The following is a 20,360-nucleotide window of genomic DNA, read 5'->3' on the forward strand; positions in this document are numbered from 1 at the left end:
ATCGGTGTTGCTAGGCTGCGGTTACTGTGTACGGATAGAGTCCAACGGACACAGCTTCCCAGCCAGACCCCAGTGGTGGTGGAAAGCCTATTCATAGAGATGATGAGCCGATTTTTTTGCGTTTGCCGTGCGAACTGTGAGTCACCCGTGGGCTGTACCATCAGCCCTGAGAGAGACTGCAGGAACTCGCAGCCTGGCTACCACATCCGCAGGAGAGACTTAAAAAAAATCCACAGAGCTGCCTCTGTTGGAGATGTCAGGAACGTCCAGCGAGTACTCTTCCTGAGGCAGAATGGCCTGGACGAGCCTGATAGAAAGAACAGGTCACAGGGGTGGCGGGACAGGGTGGGGCGGGTCTGGGAGGGGCCGGGGGCCGGGCCCAGCTGTCAGTTTCCCTCTGAGGCTCCTGGAAACCAGCGTGGGGTCCAGTGCCCAGCAAACTTTATAGGCAGCTAAAGCTTGAACTAGTTTTGGACCCACTCATAATTCCCCGTAGAGAGCACTTTCCTGACAGTTTTTCAGTGACTTGCTTAACTACATGTCAGTAATAATATAAACCAAATTAAACATAAAGATAAAATGGCATCTTATTTCTAATGTACAATTTTATATAGAGGAAAGTGTGTAATGAGAAAAATAATTCCCATGATAGATGCGCCTCTGGGATAAAACTTCTTGGGATAAAATTCAAGATCCATTTTATATCAGTGTACACGTTTGTACATAAGTTCTTTACTGAAGGACCTTAGAGGACAACTTTGAAGTGGGGAGACAGCTGTGCTCTTGAACAGGTGGACTCATTTTCTTAAAATGTGTGGTCTTCCCATATTTATTGAGTTTTCCATAAACCAAGTGAACATATCAGAGTTTTTAAAAACATTGAGTTACGCATGCTGTTTTGAATTCTTTTGATGAAATTCAAATTTCTGTGTAGTAGACAAAGACAAAGCTTTGCCGTTCTTGATATCAAAATGTGCTGTAGATTTCCACAGATTACTGCTTTACCAACAGTTGAGAAAACAGATAAATGAATGGAACGGAACATGCCCAAACACCCAAGTCTATGTAAGACTTTAGAACTTGTTACTGATGAAATTTCCTATAAGGAAAAGAGGAGTTATTCATGAATGGTGGAGAAATAATCAATTTGGAGAAAAGTAGCTAGGTTTTTATCTCACAAACAAGTGTCAGATGTATAGATTAACATTTTTAAGTATTGAAAGTGAGAAAAGTACCGGAAGAAAACGTAAATTCCTGTCTATACATTTTTTATGCTGACAAAGACATTCCTAAGAAGGACTTCAAAAGCAAGAATTCTGGAGGTTGATTTAACAACATAAAAAAAATTAAAACTCTGTAGATTAGAAAATAAGATTAACCAGAGGAAAAACAATGTGCTTTTAAAAGATGTGCAGTGTATTTGTGTCAGACGAATTCTTCATTTTTACTGACAAGTCTTTGAAAGCAACAAGCAAAAATAGCCCCTAATTTGAAATTGGGCAAAGTACAATTTTTTCTTGTCTATAAGTGACCAATAGATAACAGGGAAAATATTTAATATCTCTGGTCAGAAAAGGAATTTAAGTGAAAAGAAATGAAATATCATTTTCCCTTCACAAAATTCATCCAGATGAAGAGCGGTGGTACTTTTACTGCTGATTCAAGTTTAAGTTGCTTTTGAGTTTGAAAGAGACAGTTTCCTGAAAAGTACTACATTAAAAAATGTGTATTCCCTTTACACATGAATGGTATTTATATGAATGAGAGATAAATAATTAGAGCTAAATTAGAGATAAATAGCATACAACTTATTTTTCTCAAAGACTACCTAAAACAGCAATGTATAAAGGAAAACTCACAAAAGGATTTTTAAATCAATTGCAGTGCATTTGGTATGGAGCCATCTTTGACCATGGAAGGTGGCATAGATAATAGATGTATGTTGACTTGCAGAGATCTCCTTTTGAAGATCATTGAAAAACAGAAAAAAAATCAATTTTATTATATATAAACCCAAGAAGGCTATGGTCTTCTCTTAGCCAAAACTAGGTACACAAGTGTGATAAAAATATAGTTCTGGGCATTTGCATTTTTTGTGAAGATTTTCCATTTAAAAAAATCTGATTTCTACAATGAAGAAGTACAAATTCTAGTAAATGTTTCTTATGAATGAAATACTCCTGGGAAATAGCAAGAATATGAATCTTGCACAGATAAAAATGATTTCTCACTTTCTATTTTGTAAATGTTTTTGAGGATTTGAATCTTGAGACAACTTCTAGCCTCTTTACAAGTAAAGGGAATCTTGTTATCTGTGCTTGTAGATTTTACTAGGAATATATTCTATGCCCAAGTTTTGGAATATATGTAGCTTTATTATGTATCATATGTTAATGATTATAGAGTAATCATTTTACATTCTTATGGAAATGAAAAATAGTAAATATAAATGATTATTACTGTTGCAAAAGTTTGTAAAATTTTAGGTGTGTCCTTATGACAAGAAAGTCAAAAATAGCAATGTCAATGAGTGTTCCTATTGCAAAAGTATTGCTTTTCTTTATAAAAGAGTTCTTAAAAAGATTGAACTCGCCAAGATATTTATTCATTCTTTTAATCCATTTATTCCTCAACTGTAACCTGAATACTATGATGTAGTAGATATATTCTTCATCTGTCTGTCAGAACCCTTTCCTCCTGAAAAACTCCGTGTTGCTTCCTCTGAGCAAGATGAGAACTTTAAAACTGAAATATTAAAACTTCATTTCAGTTTAAACTTTTCCTCCCTTCTTTCAAACAAAAGAGTGTCTGAAGGGAGGAAACTGTAAAAGCTGACGTTCACCTTCCCCTTTGAACATTTAGAGTAGTATGTAATTTTGATATTGAGCATTGGAAATTATGCTTTCATACAATGTACACATCTAAGTATTGAATAAAACGAGCCATCCTGATTGAATTGAATCCTGAATTTCCTTTGGCTTAAAGTTTCTTGAAAATCAGAGTAAGAGTTCCATTTTCAAAAATTCTTGTTTTGTTTATTTGAGTTCTCTTTCCCTGTAATGCTTTTATTTTATGATTTTTTAAACTGAAGTTTAGTTGATTTACAATATTGCCTATCATGTTTTTAAGATCTAAAGTTGATTTAAATGCCACCCATGTGACAAGAAGTGCACTAGACCTGTGGCATAGACCATTATTGCACTTACTGGAAGGCACAATAGGTTGTCAGATGCCCCACTATTTTATGTCACAATAAGGAAATTTGTTAAGTGCTGCCAACTCCCAGATACAGAGAACAAACTAGTGGTTTACAATGGGAATAGGGAAGTGGGGAGGGGCAGTATAGGGGTAGGGAACATAGAGGCACAAATTGTTGGGTTTAACATAAGCTACCAGGATATATTGTACAACACGGGGAGTATAGCTACTGTTTGGCAATAACTCCAAATGGAGTGTAACTTTGAAAGGTTGTGAATCACTGAATTGTACACCTGTAATTTCTGTCATCATGTTGTACATCAACTATACTTCCACGACAATAAAAATGCAACCAGAGACAAAAAGACATCCCAATAATTACACCAATGGGAAAAATGAGAAAGAGTTTTTTAAAATTCTACCAATTACAGTGGTAAGACATGATGAATTTTAAATTGCCTTCCCATGCCAGAGATGTTAAACTGTGAGAAAATGAACATCTTAGGATCATTGAAGTCCAGTGTTCTCTCTAATCCTTACAGCAGCAAAGTAGGTGTGATACCATTTTACTTCACTGAAATGCTGTCTTTCTAAAATAGTAGTAAGAGTCATAACTATATTGTCTGACAGCAAATGAGCTGTTATTTGTGCAAGGAACTGTTGTAAACACTGTGCATAGATTTTCACTGAAGCCTCACAGCCGTGTCCTGTGAGATAACTCCTACTTCATCCCTGTTTGGTTGATGAGGAAATTGAGGCACAGAAAGGCTATGTGGCAGCTAGTAAGTGACAGTTAAAGTAGAAGTCCGGCCCAAGTTGAGCTGAATCTCAAGGTCATGCTTACTATTCAAACAGGTTGTTCTTCCTTTAATGTGGTGAGTGGTAAGAGCTTATAGTGTTCTTTCTGCATAAGGAAACTGAGTATTTCTTTTAAAGGGGTAGGAAGAGCATGCTATTGAATGTTGCCAATGACATGAGTAATGGTATGTTTGAACTAGTATGCTCTAATGTCCTAAAAAGTCATCTCCCATTCATAGGACGGCCCTCCATTTGGCCTCTGCCAGTGGCCACGGAGGCGTGGTGACTCTTCTCCTGGAGCGAGGCTGCCAGGTCGATGCGCAGGACAGGAAGAAAAGGACGGCGCTGATTAAGGTGAGTAGCAGCCAGCCGTGCCCACATGAGATGGATTCCATGTAATGACTTAAAACTGAATTGATCTGGTTTAAGTATAATGAACCACTGGGACTTGTGGCATGTTGACTTGGAATTCCTGGCACTTACAGTCTGTTTCTTGGCATGATACCGACAGGCCGTACAGTGCGAGGCGGAGGAGTGCGTGGACATCCTCCTTAAAAGTGGAGCGAACGTCAATGCCGCAGATGTGCTTGGCAACACCGCGCTCCACTATGCGGCACGCCTCGACACCGCATCTATCGCGGAGAAGCTGCTGTCCCACGCCGCGGACATGGACGCGAAAAACCAGGTATAGCTCCAGTTGCTTTCTTGACAAACTATTTCAAATACAGGTTCTTTTGTAGCCACAGGTGTTTTATTTCTAATACATGTACCGAATAGACTACATCAGGCCCTGTTACCATGGAAACAAGTCCAAAGCCAAGGCCAGGGGCCAGAGAAAGCTGACGCCCACAGGAAAGGCAGAGCTCTGTCGCCCAGCACCTGTGCTACCCCGGAAGGAACAGCTCCCCATTAGGAAGCGCTTGGGAGTGGGTGGTAGGTTCAGAGGCCACAGAAGATGAAGGCCTGGGGGAGTGAAGTGATGATGGGGGCTGGCTGCCTTCAGAGGCGGGGTGGCTACTGGGGATGGGTGGGAGGAGGGAGACCCAGTATGCAGCAGGGGAACTGGGTGAGTGCACATGGGCAGGGGAGGCAGCAGGCCACAGGCCCTGAGCACCCCAGGACCCCCAGTAATAGGATCAGGACAAGTGAGGTCAGGTCGTGTTTGACAACCAGCAGGGGCATTCACTGGTGCTGGTGGCCACGCGGCCCACCACGTACACCCCAGGGTCTTCCGTGCTCAGCCTGGTGCAGCTCCTCAGCGGGGCTGTGGCTCTGTGTGGGCAGCAGTTGATGGCAAAGCTGGTCCGCCTGCTTTTCCTCCGGGACATCCGTTACCTCCCGCCACTGCAGCCCTGCCAGGAATGCCCTCCGCTGACATAATACGTGCAGTTTTACGTATTATTGGAGGTGCAGGCACTTCCTGAGTGAAAATATTTGGAAAGAACTTAATTGTCTAAGATTTCACTTTAAATAATGAGATTTCCAAAGAAGCATTAGAAGGTACAGCTTTCTTTTGCTTATTTATGGCAGATATTTGTGCAAACATTGCATTTGTTGCAGGTAAAAAAAAATTCTTTCTGTTTTTACCCACTCACATTTTTTTCTGATTGGTGTAAAAATCGAAGAAAGCAAAACTTGCCTTGGAAATAGACTTTGTCTTAACACTGAAGCAAAACAAAAACATCTGACAGTGTAATCAACTCCTTGCTGCTATGGACAAGTTTCTGTTTTATTAAAACAAAGAATTTATCTAAAACTGATTTCTGTCTCATTGCCCAAGGCTTAAGAGGAAATAAAAGGAAACAGACTATGGATTGAGCAGTTGAAACATGCAGGCTAGTGTGGAAGTTGGGCAACTGGGAAATAGCGAGAGGAGGTTTTTGTTTTCCTTCTGTTGATGTAGTTGGGCAAGCTGCTCTTCACTGTTTGGGAGAAACATTGTCATCTTGGGAAAGAGTGTGAGTGAACTGTACACTTGCCGAGACATCAGTTTTACGGGGACTCTGAGGAAATGACACTGGTGGTGAACAGGGGGTGAGTAAGTGGGAAATAAGAGAGAAGAACAGATAATGAACTGGCCCAGTGTCCTATTCTGGCAGAAACAGACCCTTAGATAAGAGTCTAGACTTGGCTGTCAAATCTAGGATGTCTTGATGGGAAGTAAAGAAGGCAGAGATAATGAAATCAAGTTGCTTCTGAATTGAGTAGTCCCTGTTGTACTGCTGTCTACCCAGGAGAATGAAATGCAGTTTTGTTAAGTGACTTTTATGTCTCAACTTTTCTTTGGTTGTGCAAATCCTCAAATGAGAGAAGGAACTGGCCACGTGGGTAAGCGAGTCCGAACTGGTCGGTTGTCTCCTGTGCGAGTTCTCAGCTTAAATCGTGCCAGTGAACCACAATCACCTGGCAGCATTTCCAAAAATGTACAAGCCTAGGCTGTCCCCTGAAGATTCTGAGTGAATAAATGTAGTAAGGCCTGGACATGGGTAGTTAGAAAGATTTCCTTGAGATTCTGATACAACCCTTGGGTGAGAACTATTGAATGGCTCCGTGTAATACGTGTCAGTTCACAGCTCTCGGAAAGAAGGCCTCTCTAGAAGAGTGGGAGTTTGACAGATGCTGGCTTCAGTGCTCTCCTTTCCAGCCACAGAAGCCTGACTTTTATCCATCTCTACTTCAGTGCTTGACAAGTTAAAACGAGTATTATTGGCAGTATATGTGGGCTTGAAGTATAACTCCTTTTTCCTTCCAATCACTGATCATTCAGTGGCACTCAAAGAGTCTTAGAAATTTGCTTCTGGTGAATGATTTAATAAGTAGAGCCCTTTAAGGATTTTGCACCTTTTGTTACCAACCAAGGCATTAGGCCAGCAGGGTTTCCTGAGTGCAGTAATAGTAAATCATGACCCTTCTGTTGGTTAAATCTGTGTGACCGAATCTTGCAATATATCTGTTAGATTTACTGAGCGCCTGCATCATTAAAATGGTGGGTTTGTTTAAAAATTGCAGTATACTTGATTTACAGTGTTGTGTTAGTTTCTGCTTTATAGCAGTGATTCAGTTATATATATATGCACACACACACACTTTCATATTCTTGGCCACTTTGGTTTACTACAGAATGTTGCATACAGGGCCTTGTACTGTACAGTGGGAACTTGTCATTTATCTATTCTATATGCAGTAGTTTGTGTTTGCTAATCCCAAACTACTAACTTACCCCTCCTCCACCACCTTTCCCCTTTGGTAGCCATCAGTTTATTTTCTACATCTGTGAGTCTGTTTCTGTTTCTTCAGTAAGTTCATTGGTGTCATAGTTTGGAGTCCACATATTAAGTGATATCACCTGGGATTTGTCTTTCTCTTTCCAACTTACCTCATCCAGGATGATAATCTCTGGGCCCATCCATGTTGTTGCAAATGGCATGATTTCATTGTTTTTATGGCTGAGTAGTATTCCATTCTATATGAATATACCATGCAAGATGGCAGTTTTAAACATCAAAACCCAGGAAGTTACTAACAGAAGGGAATTATTTTAATAATGTAGTTTCAGCCATCTTATGAACTAGAGATCCATATGATTAACAATAAGGGAGACTGAGATACAGATTGTAGTCTGAGTAGGCATAGGAAAAGTTCTTAAAGTGGGTATTATGAGTCTTTACAGCACTTTTTATGACATGTTGGGGCCCAGGTTGTTTTTTTTGTTTTTTTTTTTTGTTTTTGTAGGACATATGATACTAAAGGAAGGAAAGGTTTTACATCCAAATATTTGCTTTATACCCAACTGTTTGGAAACACAGCAAACATACAAACACAAGTGGGCTATAGACGAAACATTCCCGGATATATTCAGTTGGCCTCCACACATTGAGTCAACATTTAAAATTTAGGAGACTCATGCAGAAATCTACATTTCAGACTTCAACTAAAGGAACAAATCTAGTCCCCCATGAGCCCAGGCTCCCGTGTGGTCTGCTGTGCAGAGGCGGCCCCTAGTCAGTGGGGTGTGTGTTCTCCACTTTGCTGTCCTCACCTGGGACCTTCACTGAACGTGGGTCCCCTACTTTGCCTCTGTAAGCATTTGACTTGACAATTCCTGTTTTATAGTATATTTTGAAAATGATTTTGAAACTTTAATGGCAGTCTATATTAAATTTATAATCTATTTCATATTGTATAATAATCTCATGCATGGGATTGAATTTTTCAAATTAGAACTTATAAGTTGATTTTTAAAACAAACTTTTTTTTTCATGAATATGCAAATAATCATTCCCATCGGAATGTCTGTAAACCTGATGAGGTTGGTCGTGGTCATAGCTGACAGGTTATGCTCACGGCAGACGGTGTGATGTCTTTCTCCTCCACGTGGCTCCTTAGAGCTGCGCTTGACTCAGTAGCTACATGGCTCCCTGCGGAGCAGCGCTGAGAGCACTGAGCGCAGTCACAGGGCAGTAAGGGGGCGACAGAAGGCCTGGCAGAAGCAAAGGTTCTTGGAACCAGTAAGTGCTTGAAGTGAGTTTTAGAGAATGACTTCACCGTGAACTTTCTGAAGAGCTCAAGGAGGAGTGTTTTAAAGAGTAGGAGCCCAGAGGGGTGAGGAGGAAGAGGCTACTTTGTATTTAGTTTACATGATATGTTTATGTTCAGAGACTTACAAATTTTTACATTCAGTTTTGAAATATGTAATTTTGTACATTATAGACTATTCTTACTGTTTTACAGGATGACTTGACACCACTATTAATTGCCATAAGGGAAAACAGGCAGCAAATGGCAGAATTTTTAAAGGAAAAACAGGCAAATATACATACAGTTGAGAAGACGAAAAGGTACAGTAGTTTGTTATCTTTAAAAAAAAAAACCTTTGCCGTTGTTCCCGGGTAGTATCAGTTAGAAAATTTAAATTAATAAAACGATTAACTTACAATCCACACAGCATCGGTTAGGGAGAAAAGCAATTCCAACTGGGTGTCACAAAGAACAGAATACAGCAGGATTCATCTTCCTTTATAATGTTGACTGATGTCATTTGCAACCTGATTCTTTTGATCATATGGTCTTCTCATAGGTCAGGGAGATCACTTTCTTTTTATTAGTATGAATTACAATTTTAATTGACCTTATGATAGAACATTGAATATCTGAACTCTTTTATAATAATTTTTAAATTTCTACTGTGTATAGGTTTTTTCTTAAAAGATGAAGATTAAATGTAGAGGAATTTGTTTTGTCTTTTAGATGACTATTAGCTTGAAATGACTCTTTGAAGAATACTGATATTTTCAGGTTATCACACACGAGTATTCATCACCATTACCGGATCCTATGGGCTCATCCGTTTTTATCCTTTTTCAATTCTTGTACATTTTGATGATTTTATTTTTAATTGATAATGGTAGAAAGCGGAAAGATAGCTTTAGTGATTGAATAAACATTTCCTTTAAAGCAGACAAGCCAGTGGTAGATGATAAAGAGGAAAGAGTTGAGCTTTAGATCCAGCCCAGGTTTAAGTCCTAGTTTTCCTGTTTGTCAGGTGTGTTCTCTGGGGAACATGACTTATCGACAGATAGGTTTCCTGATATGTAAAGGAGGACAGGAGTACCTCCTTTATGGGGGGTTGTGTGTAAGAAAGAAAGACATACGGTATTTAATTCAGGGCCAAGCACATACTTTTCAGCGTGATTCACTGCAACCGTGACTATTTTCATTATTCACATTATTGTTTGAAGCCTGCAAACAGCTTTTGTTTTACTGCCCTCTAGCTGATTTTAAAGTATAATATTTGAGACTCAGTAAGAAATGGGGAAATCTTTATTTAAATCTTTCCCTACTTGACATAAGTGACTTCAGCATCATTTCTTATCCATCAGAGGACTTTAAATCTGCAATTTCGTCTCTGTGTTACCCCAGTAGGACAGGGGGCTGCTTTTTTGTGGCTTGCTTTTGGCCTTGAGGTAATTTGCCGAGATGAACACATGAGCATGTATATGGTCAGTCTTACAGAGATGGTCAAGATACAATATATCAAATTAGCTGTTGAAGTAAGTTAAGTAAATTCCTTGGGGAGGGGGTGAGTTTTCTTCCCTGATTTTAGAATGGCCCTCATGCTTGCTGTAAGTGATTAATCACCAAATATGATCAGGCTTCTTCTTCAACAAGGCATTGATGTCTTTTCTCAAGATATCTAGGCATGCAGTGTAGAAGGATATGCTCTTACTAGTGGTTTTAATATGTAAGTGTTTACACTAAAATGGCGATGATCACTAAACTGGGGTTGAAAATAAGTGTTACTTGTCACACAACAGGTGAGAGTTCAAAGCTGGGTGCAGGCAGTTGGGGGATGGCAGTGAGCTGTGCCCCTTCATGAGCTGGAAATCACGCCAAAGGCCAGACTAGTGAGATGCAGCAGTGGCCCAGGATTCTTTATCTCAGGGCCTCTGAGCCCTTTGTCCTTCAGCATCCTCGTGTTCTGTATTTGATTCCAAGTGTATCCCTTATGCATGGGGTACAAACAATGTCATAACTGATTTTTCTAAGCAGCTATTTGGGTCTTAAAGTGTTTATTTGAGAAGAAAATCCTGTCTTTTGCCTTGAGGGCTTTCCTCTGTACTCTTCCTCTGGAATCTTCCAAGAAGCAAAGGGATTCCCTGAGGTCAAAGTGACACCCGTCTTCCACAGGTCACTGGGGTTGGGGTGGGGAGGAGGGCTTTCTAGCCATTCTGTTGTGCTCCTCGATTCTGTTGCTGCAGCGTCAGTATGAAAACTGGTCTTTACAGGGTCTCGTTGGCAGCTGGGTCTGCGCTGTGCATGTTGCTCTCTAAAGACCTTTAATAGCATCATTTTAAAAGAAGAAAAGAAAACAGAACATGGCCCTGCAGTTGTCCTGTGTGACCTCTCCTCCCGGGACGCCCCTGCTGACCCACGCACCTCAGCCTTCCTTGTGACCCACGCTCAGACTGCAGGGCGACAGCTTGTTTAGTTCTCATGCATTGCTTGTGTGACGTCCTGTACTTACAAATACAGCTACAAAACATGTAATGGCTGAGGTGCCCTGAATGGTAAACCCTGAAAAAAGGACGGCTCATCACCATAACTTGGAACATTTTTCTGAAAACTGCACCTTTGAATGTTGCACCTATGAGAAAACACACATTGGTTTTTATTCGGGATGCTAAACTAGTTCTGGCATTAAAGTTCAGGAAGGATTTATTCAATTTCATCACCATTTCTCGGAGCATTTTGGGGGTATATTATGTCATTAAATCAATCCTCTGAATACTATTGGGGATTAAAGCTGTAAGATCCCAGTTTTATACAGGAAGACTTTGAGCTGATGAGAAACAACTTTTCCAGGAGCAAATAGCTGTTGGTTACAGAGCTAGGACTTCTGAGTTCAAGATCCTTTCCGTATGTCAGACTAAGTCTAGTTCACTTCGTGAGCTATCCTGCCCTCAGTTCATGACTACTTAACCTGACTTTTTTTCTCCTTTAATTACATGCTAAAGGACAAGTTTATAGAACTTACAAATTTGAGGTATACAGGACCATTGAAGGTTTGATATTAGCTCTGCTATTGTCTGAAATAATGTAAGAATTTAGTATCTTTGGTCATTATTTTCATATTAGCATTCAAGAGTAATATTTATCGATTACTTTTTTTTTAACATAGCGAACACAAAGATGAAAGGAGATGTGAAATGCCTTTTCAAAATCCCAGCCTGGCCAAGACTTCTGATTGTAAGTGACTGTCTGTGGTCCTGCCATAGATGGAGAAAGTGAGAGGGAGGCAGTGCTGATCATGACAGAGCAGTCAGAACAGCCAGTGTGGGAATTTCATGTATACCTTGATTTTTACAATTAGTTTCTCCCTTAATGCTGTAGTATTCCAAATTATTTAGGAAGTTACTTGTAGGTCATTTAAACCCTGAGACAGTGTTGTCTGGAAAGAAATTCACGTATTTAAACACAGCCCCTGAAATCCCATGTTCTGTCTTTGTGTAAAGAAGGAAAACAGATCTTTAAGTTTGTTGTACATTTCCTCCATCAACCACACTATAACGCACTGGACTTCTCATAGAACTGGATCTATAATCTTCAAAACAAATGGGTTACACTTAGGAAATGAAGGTTAGTTATTGCACAGTGACTCGTCTCACTTAAAAAGTTACTGTCTTTAAAAGTGGGAAGTCAGCAATCCCTTCCTGGTACTCTGACACCGTGGCAACCCGTGAGTACTGCAAAGCTGAGCCAGTGCGCAGCACACCAGTAAGAGATTGTTGCTGAAAAGTCCCCAGCGACAGTACAGAAGTCCGGCAAGCAATGCCTTGTGGAGAAGCACTGGTCGTTTTTCCCATCCTTACACCAACCAGGTCTCACTCTTACCAACTTCATTCCTCATAAGAGCAAGCAGAATGAGATACGCTGACCTAATGAGAACCAGATGTATTCTTCTCTTTCTCCTCCTTCTCTCCTCCCTCTTCCTCTTCCTCTTCTTATTCTTGGATACTTGTCATGAAACTAATTTTGTTAGAACAAGCTGCTCTGTTGCCATCAGTTAAAGGATTTTCATCATAAATATTCAAATAGCTCAACACAGGACTTAAGAAATTCCAGTAAAAGCACAAAAATGCTTCCCATGAACATGAACACGGCTGTGCCGCCTAGATGAGAGCCCTGGCACTTGCACAGTCTGCGCTGTGTGAGGGCCCCTGTAACATAGCAGGCCCCTGGCAAGCAAAGAGCATCTGCTGGTTGGCGTTACCAGTTATGGGAGACACAAAGATGGAACTGATAGTTCTTGTCCTTAAGGGAATCATAATACAGTAGAGTTGTCCCTGGTTGTTTTCTGTTTTTTTAAATAGAATTTTGAAAGGAAGCATTCTCATTTATCTGATAATTATTACCACTTTTTAAGTCATTTTTTCCCACGTAAATGGCTGTCAAGTGTCTCGTAGGTGCTAAGCACAAACCTGACATTACAAAATGCAAACATTTAACACGCAGCCCCGCCCCCCAGGAGCATGTCACTTACTGTCATGTTTGTGATTCCCTCTCGGTGACTCTGCTCCCTGTATCCCAGGGCCCCTAGGGCTTCATAAGTGTCCTTCTGTATCTTTTGTTGGTATTTCATATGTGCTCAATACTTTAAGTTCATAGTGAGGAAATGGCTTTTGAAAAAGTGGGCAAGATTTGAGGTAAGCATGCAGAGCGAGTAGAAGTTTGCCAGGGAAGCAGACAGAAGGACAGTGTTTGGTAGGAGGAACATCTTTCAAGATGACATTTGGCCAAAGGAACAGCAGTGCAGAGGCAAAAATGTGCCAGGGAACTCGAGAAGATTCATGAGTTTCATGTTGTTGGTCCAAAAAGGATGCCGTGGGCCTGGTTTGGAACGAGGTGAATGCGCAGCTCAGGCATGCTCTGGAAAGCCCTTCTAGTTCTACAGAGAAGAGTAGGTCTCCTGTAGACCCCAGGAAATGTATCGGAATGCTGCTTGCTGTAAAGAATAATAGACTCTGAGGGGCAGTGGCTAAAATAAGAAGTAGGATTGTGTAGATGATTCATGATGCCTTTAGATGTCCCTCCTTCAGTTGTGAGGCTGCCGGTGTTTGACGTCTCCTTTCCTGGTCTGCTGGTTGGCAGCCGCTCCTCGCATTATATTCTCACATGGCAATATCCAAAGGCCGGAAGGACTGCTTTTGTCTACCTCTTTTCCTACAAATAACGAAGAACAGCAAGATGCTTACAATAGCCTTCCCCGAACATTTTACTGGCTGGGTTATATCACATACTCATTCCTAAATGAGACTCTGGTGAAGGAAAAGTAGTTCCACTGATTATCTTAGAATAGTCAATTCTCTTTTGGGAGCTGGGGGGAGATTACCTTCTTTGTATATTGGAATAAAATGATATCAAAGTAAAGTTGCAATTGTGCAACAAGAAGGAAGAAAAAGAATGGCTGTCAGGTTGGAAATCAGCAATATGTGCTGCAGGGATTCCATGGGGAATTTTGAGCACAAGAGCAAGAAGATTAGGTTTGAGTATTAGGGCTCTCTGGTCATGACCTAAAGCATATGAAGGGATGACCGAGCCAGACATAGATAAACAAGAAAACGGTACTGAGACGAATGCAAGTGATGAAGGTGCTCCAGAGGAGCCAAAAGATGAGAAGTTGACCTTTGTGGATGGAAAAGACAACACTGACTTGGCCAGTAAATTAGTAAAATCTATGGAGTTTGATGTTTCTTCTCTCTGTGCTTAAAAGCTACTATAGGGCGAGGGAAGGGAATAGCTGATTGGTAGATGGATTGCATGCTTTGGATGCAGGAGTTCCTGGGTTCAATCAAGAGTACCTGCATAGAAAAAGGAAAAAGAAAGGCTAGTCTAAAATATCTGAAGATTGTAGATCCATTTACCACACCCATTACTGTTTGCTTTCATTTTGCCAGCTGTCTTCATACGTATCTGAACCTCAACCAGGTTTTTCTACAAGAAAATGCTTTAATCCTCTGAAATTCTTTTGTGCAACATTATTGTATGGAAATCTTGTTGAATGGACATAGACCTATATGTGTGTGTGTATTATAGACAGTGGTCAGTGTTGTCATTAATATACGTGTGACTACATTTTCTAGGTGAAACATCAGCTGTCTACTCAGCAGAAGACAAAGATGCGCAGTCTCCTGATACGGAGGTACTATCTCCTTTTGTTATGTTTCTTCTTCTTTTAATACGTAACCATCAAGGTTCATTAAAACATAAGCGGATGGATGTTTTGACTTTGTGTTCTGACATTTACATTTTCCCATCACAATTCACATATTTTCTAATCTACAGTTAATGCAGTCATTCTGTGATTTCAGTCATGCGAGTGCATAGTACACTTGTGTTAATTTTCTGCGCTCATCTACTGAAAGCAGTGTCTGTATCTAAATTCTGTGCTTCACATACTTTTCTGTTACAAAGTACAAAATACTTAATATAGATAGTTCCAAGTGCAAGCTAGCTGTATATTGAAGATCCTTCTCTTCTTTATGTTCTGCGTTTGTTTTTTGCAATTCTCATTTTCGACTGATCAAATGATGTCTCCTATTCAATCTTGGAAATGAGATCTTTCCATTCTATTCCAACTAAGTCTGTTCTAGTTTCCCATTTGACATGGTATAACCTCTGACAAGTCGCCTTTTGATCAATCTGCCCCTCCTGGAATCCCTGTCCCTTCACCCTATGGACTGGACCTCTCTTTTAAGGCACAGCCCCGGCCTCCCCGCATTCCCTGAGCCAAGACATGCACCACACTCTTCTCCCCTTTGTGCCCTCACTATCCGTTGACTTCAGTTGTAGAGCTGTAGAATGATCGTTTTCTGTGCTGATTGGTTTTCACATATCCCTGCCTCTTGTACAACAGAGAGAAAAATCTGTCTTTCTTTTACATTACCAGGTTCTCCCAGGATAATGCTTATTATTTCATAGATACAGTAGAAGTTTTATGTCTCACTGACTGAGAGAGTGAATGGCCAAGTGCATGAGTATGATGGCTTCTGAAGGTGGGGTTTTCTATTTTGTTTTTATAGGAAAGGGTGACACAGCCAGAAATTCAAAAAGAAGAAACTGGTACGGAGACAGACGCAGGTGATGAAGGTGCTCCAGCGGAGCCAACAGATGAGAAGAAATGGACCTCTGTGGATGGAAGAGACACATCTGACATGGCTGTTAAATTACAAGATTTATGGAGTTTCATTTTTTTTCATATCTGTGCTTATGAGCTGGTCTGGGCAAGGGAAGGGTACAGCTCAGTGGTAGATGGGTCACATGCTTCAGATGCAGGAGTTCCTAGGTTCAATCCCCAGTATCTCCATTAAAAACAAAAATTCAAAAGCTATTGTAACATATAAGTCTATAGCTCCAGATACCATATCCATTACACTTTCTTTTCCATTTCCCAACTACCGTAATACATAGCCAAGAAACGACCAGGGTTTTCTTAAAGAAAGTGCTTCATCCCTGCAAAATTCTTTTGGGCCACATTAGTTTATGGAAAGGTGCTTGAATGGAGTTAGACTTCACGTGTGTGTGTGTGTACAGTTCAAAGCGGTCAGTGTTGTCTATTAATAATCTGTGTGACTGCACCATCTAGGTGAAGCGTCACCTTTCCCCTCGGGACCGGACGAAGACGCACACACCACTGTCAAAAAGGTACCGTCTCCTTTTCTTGTTTTTCGTCTTCTTGTAACATCGAGCCGTCGAGGGTCGCTAGTACAGAAGCGGATGGATGCGTCGCCCCTGCGTCCCGACGTTTGCGTTTTCCCGTCACAGTCCTTGACTGCTGTTTTCAAATCCATGGCTAACTAAGTCGTTCTGTGCTTTCGGTCTCCCGATGGAACAGGACACTTCTGTTAGTTTTGCACACTCACCTATGGAAAGCGGTGTCTGTGTCTACGTTCTTTGCTTCCAATACTTTTCCCTAGTAGTTTAGTTCAAGATACTGCATATAGATAGCTCCCCGTGCAAGTTCGCTGAGGTTTTAAATGTGTTCCGTTTGGTCTTGTAGTTTTGGCACTCCTCGGTTTCGATGAGTGGACTGGTGCCTCAGTTTACTGAATCCTGCCAGTGGGGTCTTCCCATTCTGTTCCCACTCAGTGTGTTCCGGTTTTCCGTGTGACTTCCCGTGCCGTTTCCCACCTCGTCCTTTGGCTCATGCTGCCCTTCCTCGAATCCGTCCCCCTGACCACTCTGCGCTCGGCCTGCCTTTGAAGACACGGTGCGGTCTTCCCAGCGTTCCCCGAGCCAACACCTGCCCGAGACTCTTCCCTCCTCTGTGCCCTGCCTGTCCGTTCACTCCGGCTGTAGAGCTGCTGTATTGTCCTTTTCTGTGCTGATGGGTGTTCACGTGTCCCTGCCTCTGCTAACAACACAGAGCCAAATGCGTCTTTCGTGTGTCTTCCCAGCTGTTGCCAGGATGATGCCTATGATTTGATAGACGCAGTGAATAGTTCCTACCGCACTTACTGACAGATTGAGTGACCAAGTGCATGATTAGGGTGGTTTCTCAAGGTGGCCTGTGGGGTTCTTTTGTTTTGTTTTTACAGGAAGGGGTGCCCGAGCCAGAAGCTGAACGGGACGGCACCCGTACTGAGACGCACGTCGCTGACGAAGGTGCTCCGGAGGAGCCAACCGAGGACGAGACATTGACGTCTGTGCTTGCGGCAGACCAACCTGACATGTCCGGTACGTTGGTGAACATCCACGGAGGGTGATTTTTCTCCTGTGTGTGCTTAAAGGCTACTGTGGGGCCAGGGAAGGGTGTAGCTGATGGGTAGATGGATGGCATGCTTCGGATGCAGAAGTTCCTGGGTCCCATTGCCAGGACCTCCTTCCAAAGAAAGAAATTAAATGCTGATCTAAAACACCTCAGGACTGTAGGCCCACGTACCCAATGCAGTACTGCGGTTTGTTTTCCTTCTGCTCACTGTCTCCACACATATCCCAAACACGAGCAGGCATTCCCTCGAGCAAATCCCTCAGTCCTCTGAAATTCTTTTGGGCCACGTTAGTTTATGGAAAGGTTCTTGAATGGAGTTAGACTTCACGTGTGTGTGTGTGTACAGTTCAAAGCGGTCAGTGTTGTCATTAATATCTGTGTGACTGCACCCTCTAGGTGAAGCGTCACCTTTCCCCTCGGGACCGGAGGAAGACGCACACACCACTGTCAAAAAGGTACCGTCTCCTTTTCTTGTTTTTCTTATTCTTGTAACATCTGGCCATCGAGGGTCGCTAGTACAGAAGCGGATGGATGCGTTGCCCCTGCGTCCCGATGTTTGCGTTTTCCCGTCACAATTCCTGAGTGCCGTTTTCTAATCCACAGCTAACTAAGTCGTTCTGTGCTTTCGGTCTCGCGATGGCACAGGACACTTGTGTTAGTTTTGCACACTCACCTATGGAAAGCGGTGTCTGTGTCTACGTTCTTTGCTTCCAATACTTTTCCCTGGTAGGTTAGTCCAAGTTACTGCATATAGATAGCTCCCCGTGCAAGTTCGGTGAGGTTTCAAATGTCTTCCGTTTGGTCTTGTAGTTTTGGCACTCCTCGGTTTCGATGAGTGGACTGGTGCCTCAGTTTACTGAGTCCTGCCAGTGGGGTCTTCCCATTCCGTTCCCTCTCAGTGTGTTCCGGTTTTCCATGGGACTTCCCGTGCCGTTTCCCACCTTGTCCTCTGGCTCATGCTGCCCTTCCTCGAATCCCTCACCCTGCCGCCTCTGCGCTCAGCCTGCCTTTGAAGACACGGTGCGGTCTTCCCAGCGTTCCCCGAGCCAACACCTGCCCCAGACTCTTCTCTCTTCTGTGCCCTGCCTGTCCGTTCACTCCGGCTGTAGAGCTGCTGTATTGTCCTTTTCTGTGCTGATGGGTGTTCACGTGTCCCTGCCTCTGGTAACAACACAGAGCAGAATGTGTCTTTTGTGTGTCTTCCCAGCTGTTGCCAGGATGATGCCTATGATTTGATAGACACAGTGAATATTTCCTGCCTCACTGACTGACAAACTGAATGGCCAAGTGCATGATTAGGGTGGTTTCTCAAGGTTGGTTTTGGGGTTCCTTTTTTTTGTTTTTACAGGAAGTTTTCAGTGAGCCAGAATATGTAATTCCTGAATATGATACCAAAGCCCTTGGAGGTTCTGCAAAAGGAAAAAGTCTTCAGAACAAAAAGACTTTTGATGATGGAATTTGTATGCTTATCTTATGTGTATGTGGAATTTATTTACTACTTGTATTGTTATATAAAGCTGTCCTTGATGCCATGTGGCGGGATTAAATGTCATATTCTGTGTTGTATCCTTTTGTTAATTTTTTCCCCCTCGTTTAATTAAACCCGTCTGTATAGCTCAAAAACGTGTCATTTGTATTTGTGTAGATTCCGTTTGGGTTCTTCACCTTTGTTTTCTCTAATTTCTGAAGTAGTTGTCATTCTGTTTCCATGTTTTTCTTTTTTTATAATTTATGTGTTAAATTTTACAGTAATTCAGTCAAAAACATTTGATTAAAAGGAATATGGTTTTTTGTTGTTATTTTTTCTATTTTCATCTCTAACTTTTAAAACCTGTCCCTGTTTCCTTCAAAATTTTATATTTTCAGTTAGAGCTGCATGGACATTTTAGAAGAAATACAGTATGGTAAGTAATACGAAGTATGTCCCTTTCTTATACGAACAGTTGATTCAGTGGTGCTCTATTCAGGGCCACCCCTGATCAGAAGAATGGATTCTATTCCTCGAAGTGCGTGAGAAATATGCACTGTTTCCTGTTTTGAAATGTATCTACCCACCCTCTATTGTCAAGTGTTTTCTCACCTGTTATGCACTGTTTTTTACTCAGTTGAATTCTCAAGGGAGCCCCACTGCAGATCTCCAGGGGCCTTTTTCTATTCCACTCCCTCCTCTCCAGCCCTCTCTCCTCTGATCTCTATCTGCGTTGGTTTCACCCGACTCTCTGCTTTGTCACCTCGACTGAGGGCATCTGGTGGGCCCTCCTACCTCTGTTCCCTGTCCCTGTGTCACAGCCTGGATATTCTCCCAAGGCTGTGCACTGGGGAGAACTTCATGTGTTTTTAGGGATCACTGTCCTTCATTGCCTGAAGTCCTTTGTGTTGAAGATTGTTTTTTCATGTATTTTGTGTGTTTTCATTTTGCTTGTTTCAAGGAGGCAGGCCCGTCCGTGCCTGTTCCTCCGTCTTGGCTGGAAGCCGCCTGCGGGAGGCCTCAGGCACGCGCTCTAGGTGGCCTGCTTCCTCCTGGGCTTAACGCTTCCTGCTCATCCTTCATTCCCAGTGTGACCATCTCTTCCCTGGGGGATATTCCCTGGGCCCAGTCTAGACCAAGCCCTGTTACTTGATCATGGGGCTCTCTTTTCTTATAGTAGCCATCTGAATTTATAATTATTTTATTTGTCTTGCTAGTGAGATGGGAATTGGAGAGCAGGCCCACAACAGGCCCACTACCTGCTGCAAGTGTCAGAGCACAGCTGACACCTGTCCCCTTCAGGCCACCAGGCAGGGAGAAATGTCAGAGGATGGTTCCTTTCTCATCACCACAGGACTCTTTCTTTCCTTTTTTGTTGGGGTTGGTGGTGGTAATAAGGTTTATTTATTCATTTCTTTATTACTTTTTTAAACAGAAGTCCTGGAGAGGTCCTGGTGTTGGAACCCACGACCCCGTGCATGCTAATCACATACACTACCATTGAGCTCTACCCTCCCCCCGACATGGCTGTTTCTAATGGGCTCATTGATCTGTTCCATTTTAGTTCATCAGTAATTTAATATTTGTAAGTTTCTTCCAAAATGTATTGATGCTTTATTTTGAAATGAG

General features: G+C 42.0%; 1 protein-coding gene and 2 pseudogenes across 2 annotated transcripts; 2 read left to right on the plus strand and 1 right to left on the minus strand.

Moving 5' to 3' along the window:
• Nucleotides 1-20,360, minus strand: part of LOC141578280 (tolloid-like protein 1) — a 253,168-nt pseudogene that overhangs the window by 85,214 nt on the left and 147,594 nt on the right.
• On the plus strand, nt 51-19,054 carry LOC105080321 (POTE ankyrin domain family member A). Of its 2 annotated transcripts, XM_074368777.1 has the most exons (10): nt 51-323; nt 4,236-4,350; nt 4,508-4,681; nt 8,728-8,834; nt 11,675-11,742; nt 14,637-14,695; nt 15,576-16,197; nt 17,091-17,229; nt 17,660-17,718; nt 18,612-19,054. In XM_074368777.1, exons 1-7 carry the CDS (start codon nt 100-102, stop codon nt 15,861-15,863), a joined length of 1,035 nt encoding a protein of 344 aa, XP_074224878.1. In that variant the 5' UTR covers nt 51-99; the 3' UTR covers nt 15,864-16,197; nt 17,091-17,229; nt 17,660-17,718; nt 18,612-19,054. The 2 variants fall into 2 exon arrangements, with proteins under 2 accessions (XP_074224878.1, XP_074224879.1); XM_074368778.1 differs by lacking the exons at nt 8,728-8,834; nt 11,675-11,742; nt 17,091-17,229; nt 17,660-17,718; nt 18,612-19,054 and having other exon boundaries at nt 15,576-15,718.
• LOC141578446 (otoferlin-like) overlaps nt 16,379-20,360 on the plus strand; it is a 47,544-nt pseudogene continuing 43,562 nt past the window's right edge.

Source organism: Camelus bactrianus, chromosome 8 (assembly GCF_048773025.1).
Source record: "Camelus bactrianus isolate YW-2024 breed Bactrian camel chromosome 8, ASM4877302v1, whole genome shotgun sequence".
NCBI classification, from domain to species: domain Eukaryota; kingdom Metazoa; phylum Chordata; class Mammalia; order Artiodactyla; family Camelidae; genus Camelus; species Camelus bactrianus.

Excerpts from the sequence above, each read along its gene's own strand:
- LOC105080321 (XM_074368777.1), top strand. The coding sequence starts at position 100 with ATGATGAGCCGATTTTTTTGCGTTTGCCGTGCGAACTGTGAGTCACCC. Across the intron at positions 11,743-14,636 it reads CCTGGCCAAGACTTCTGATT|GTGAAACATCAGCTGTCTAC; the intron begins GTAAGTGACTGT and ends TACATTTTCTAG. Across the intron at positions 14,696-15,575 it reads CGCAGTCTCCTGATACGGAG|GAAAGGGTGACACAGCCAGA; the intron begins GTACTATCTCCT and ends TTGTTTTTATAG.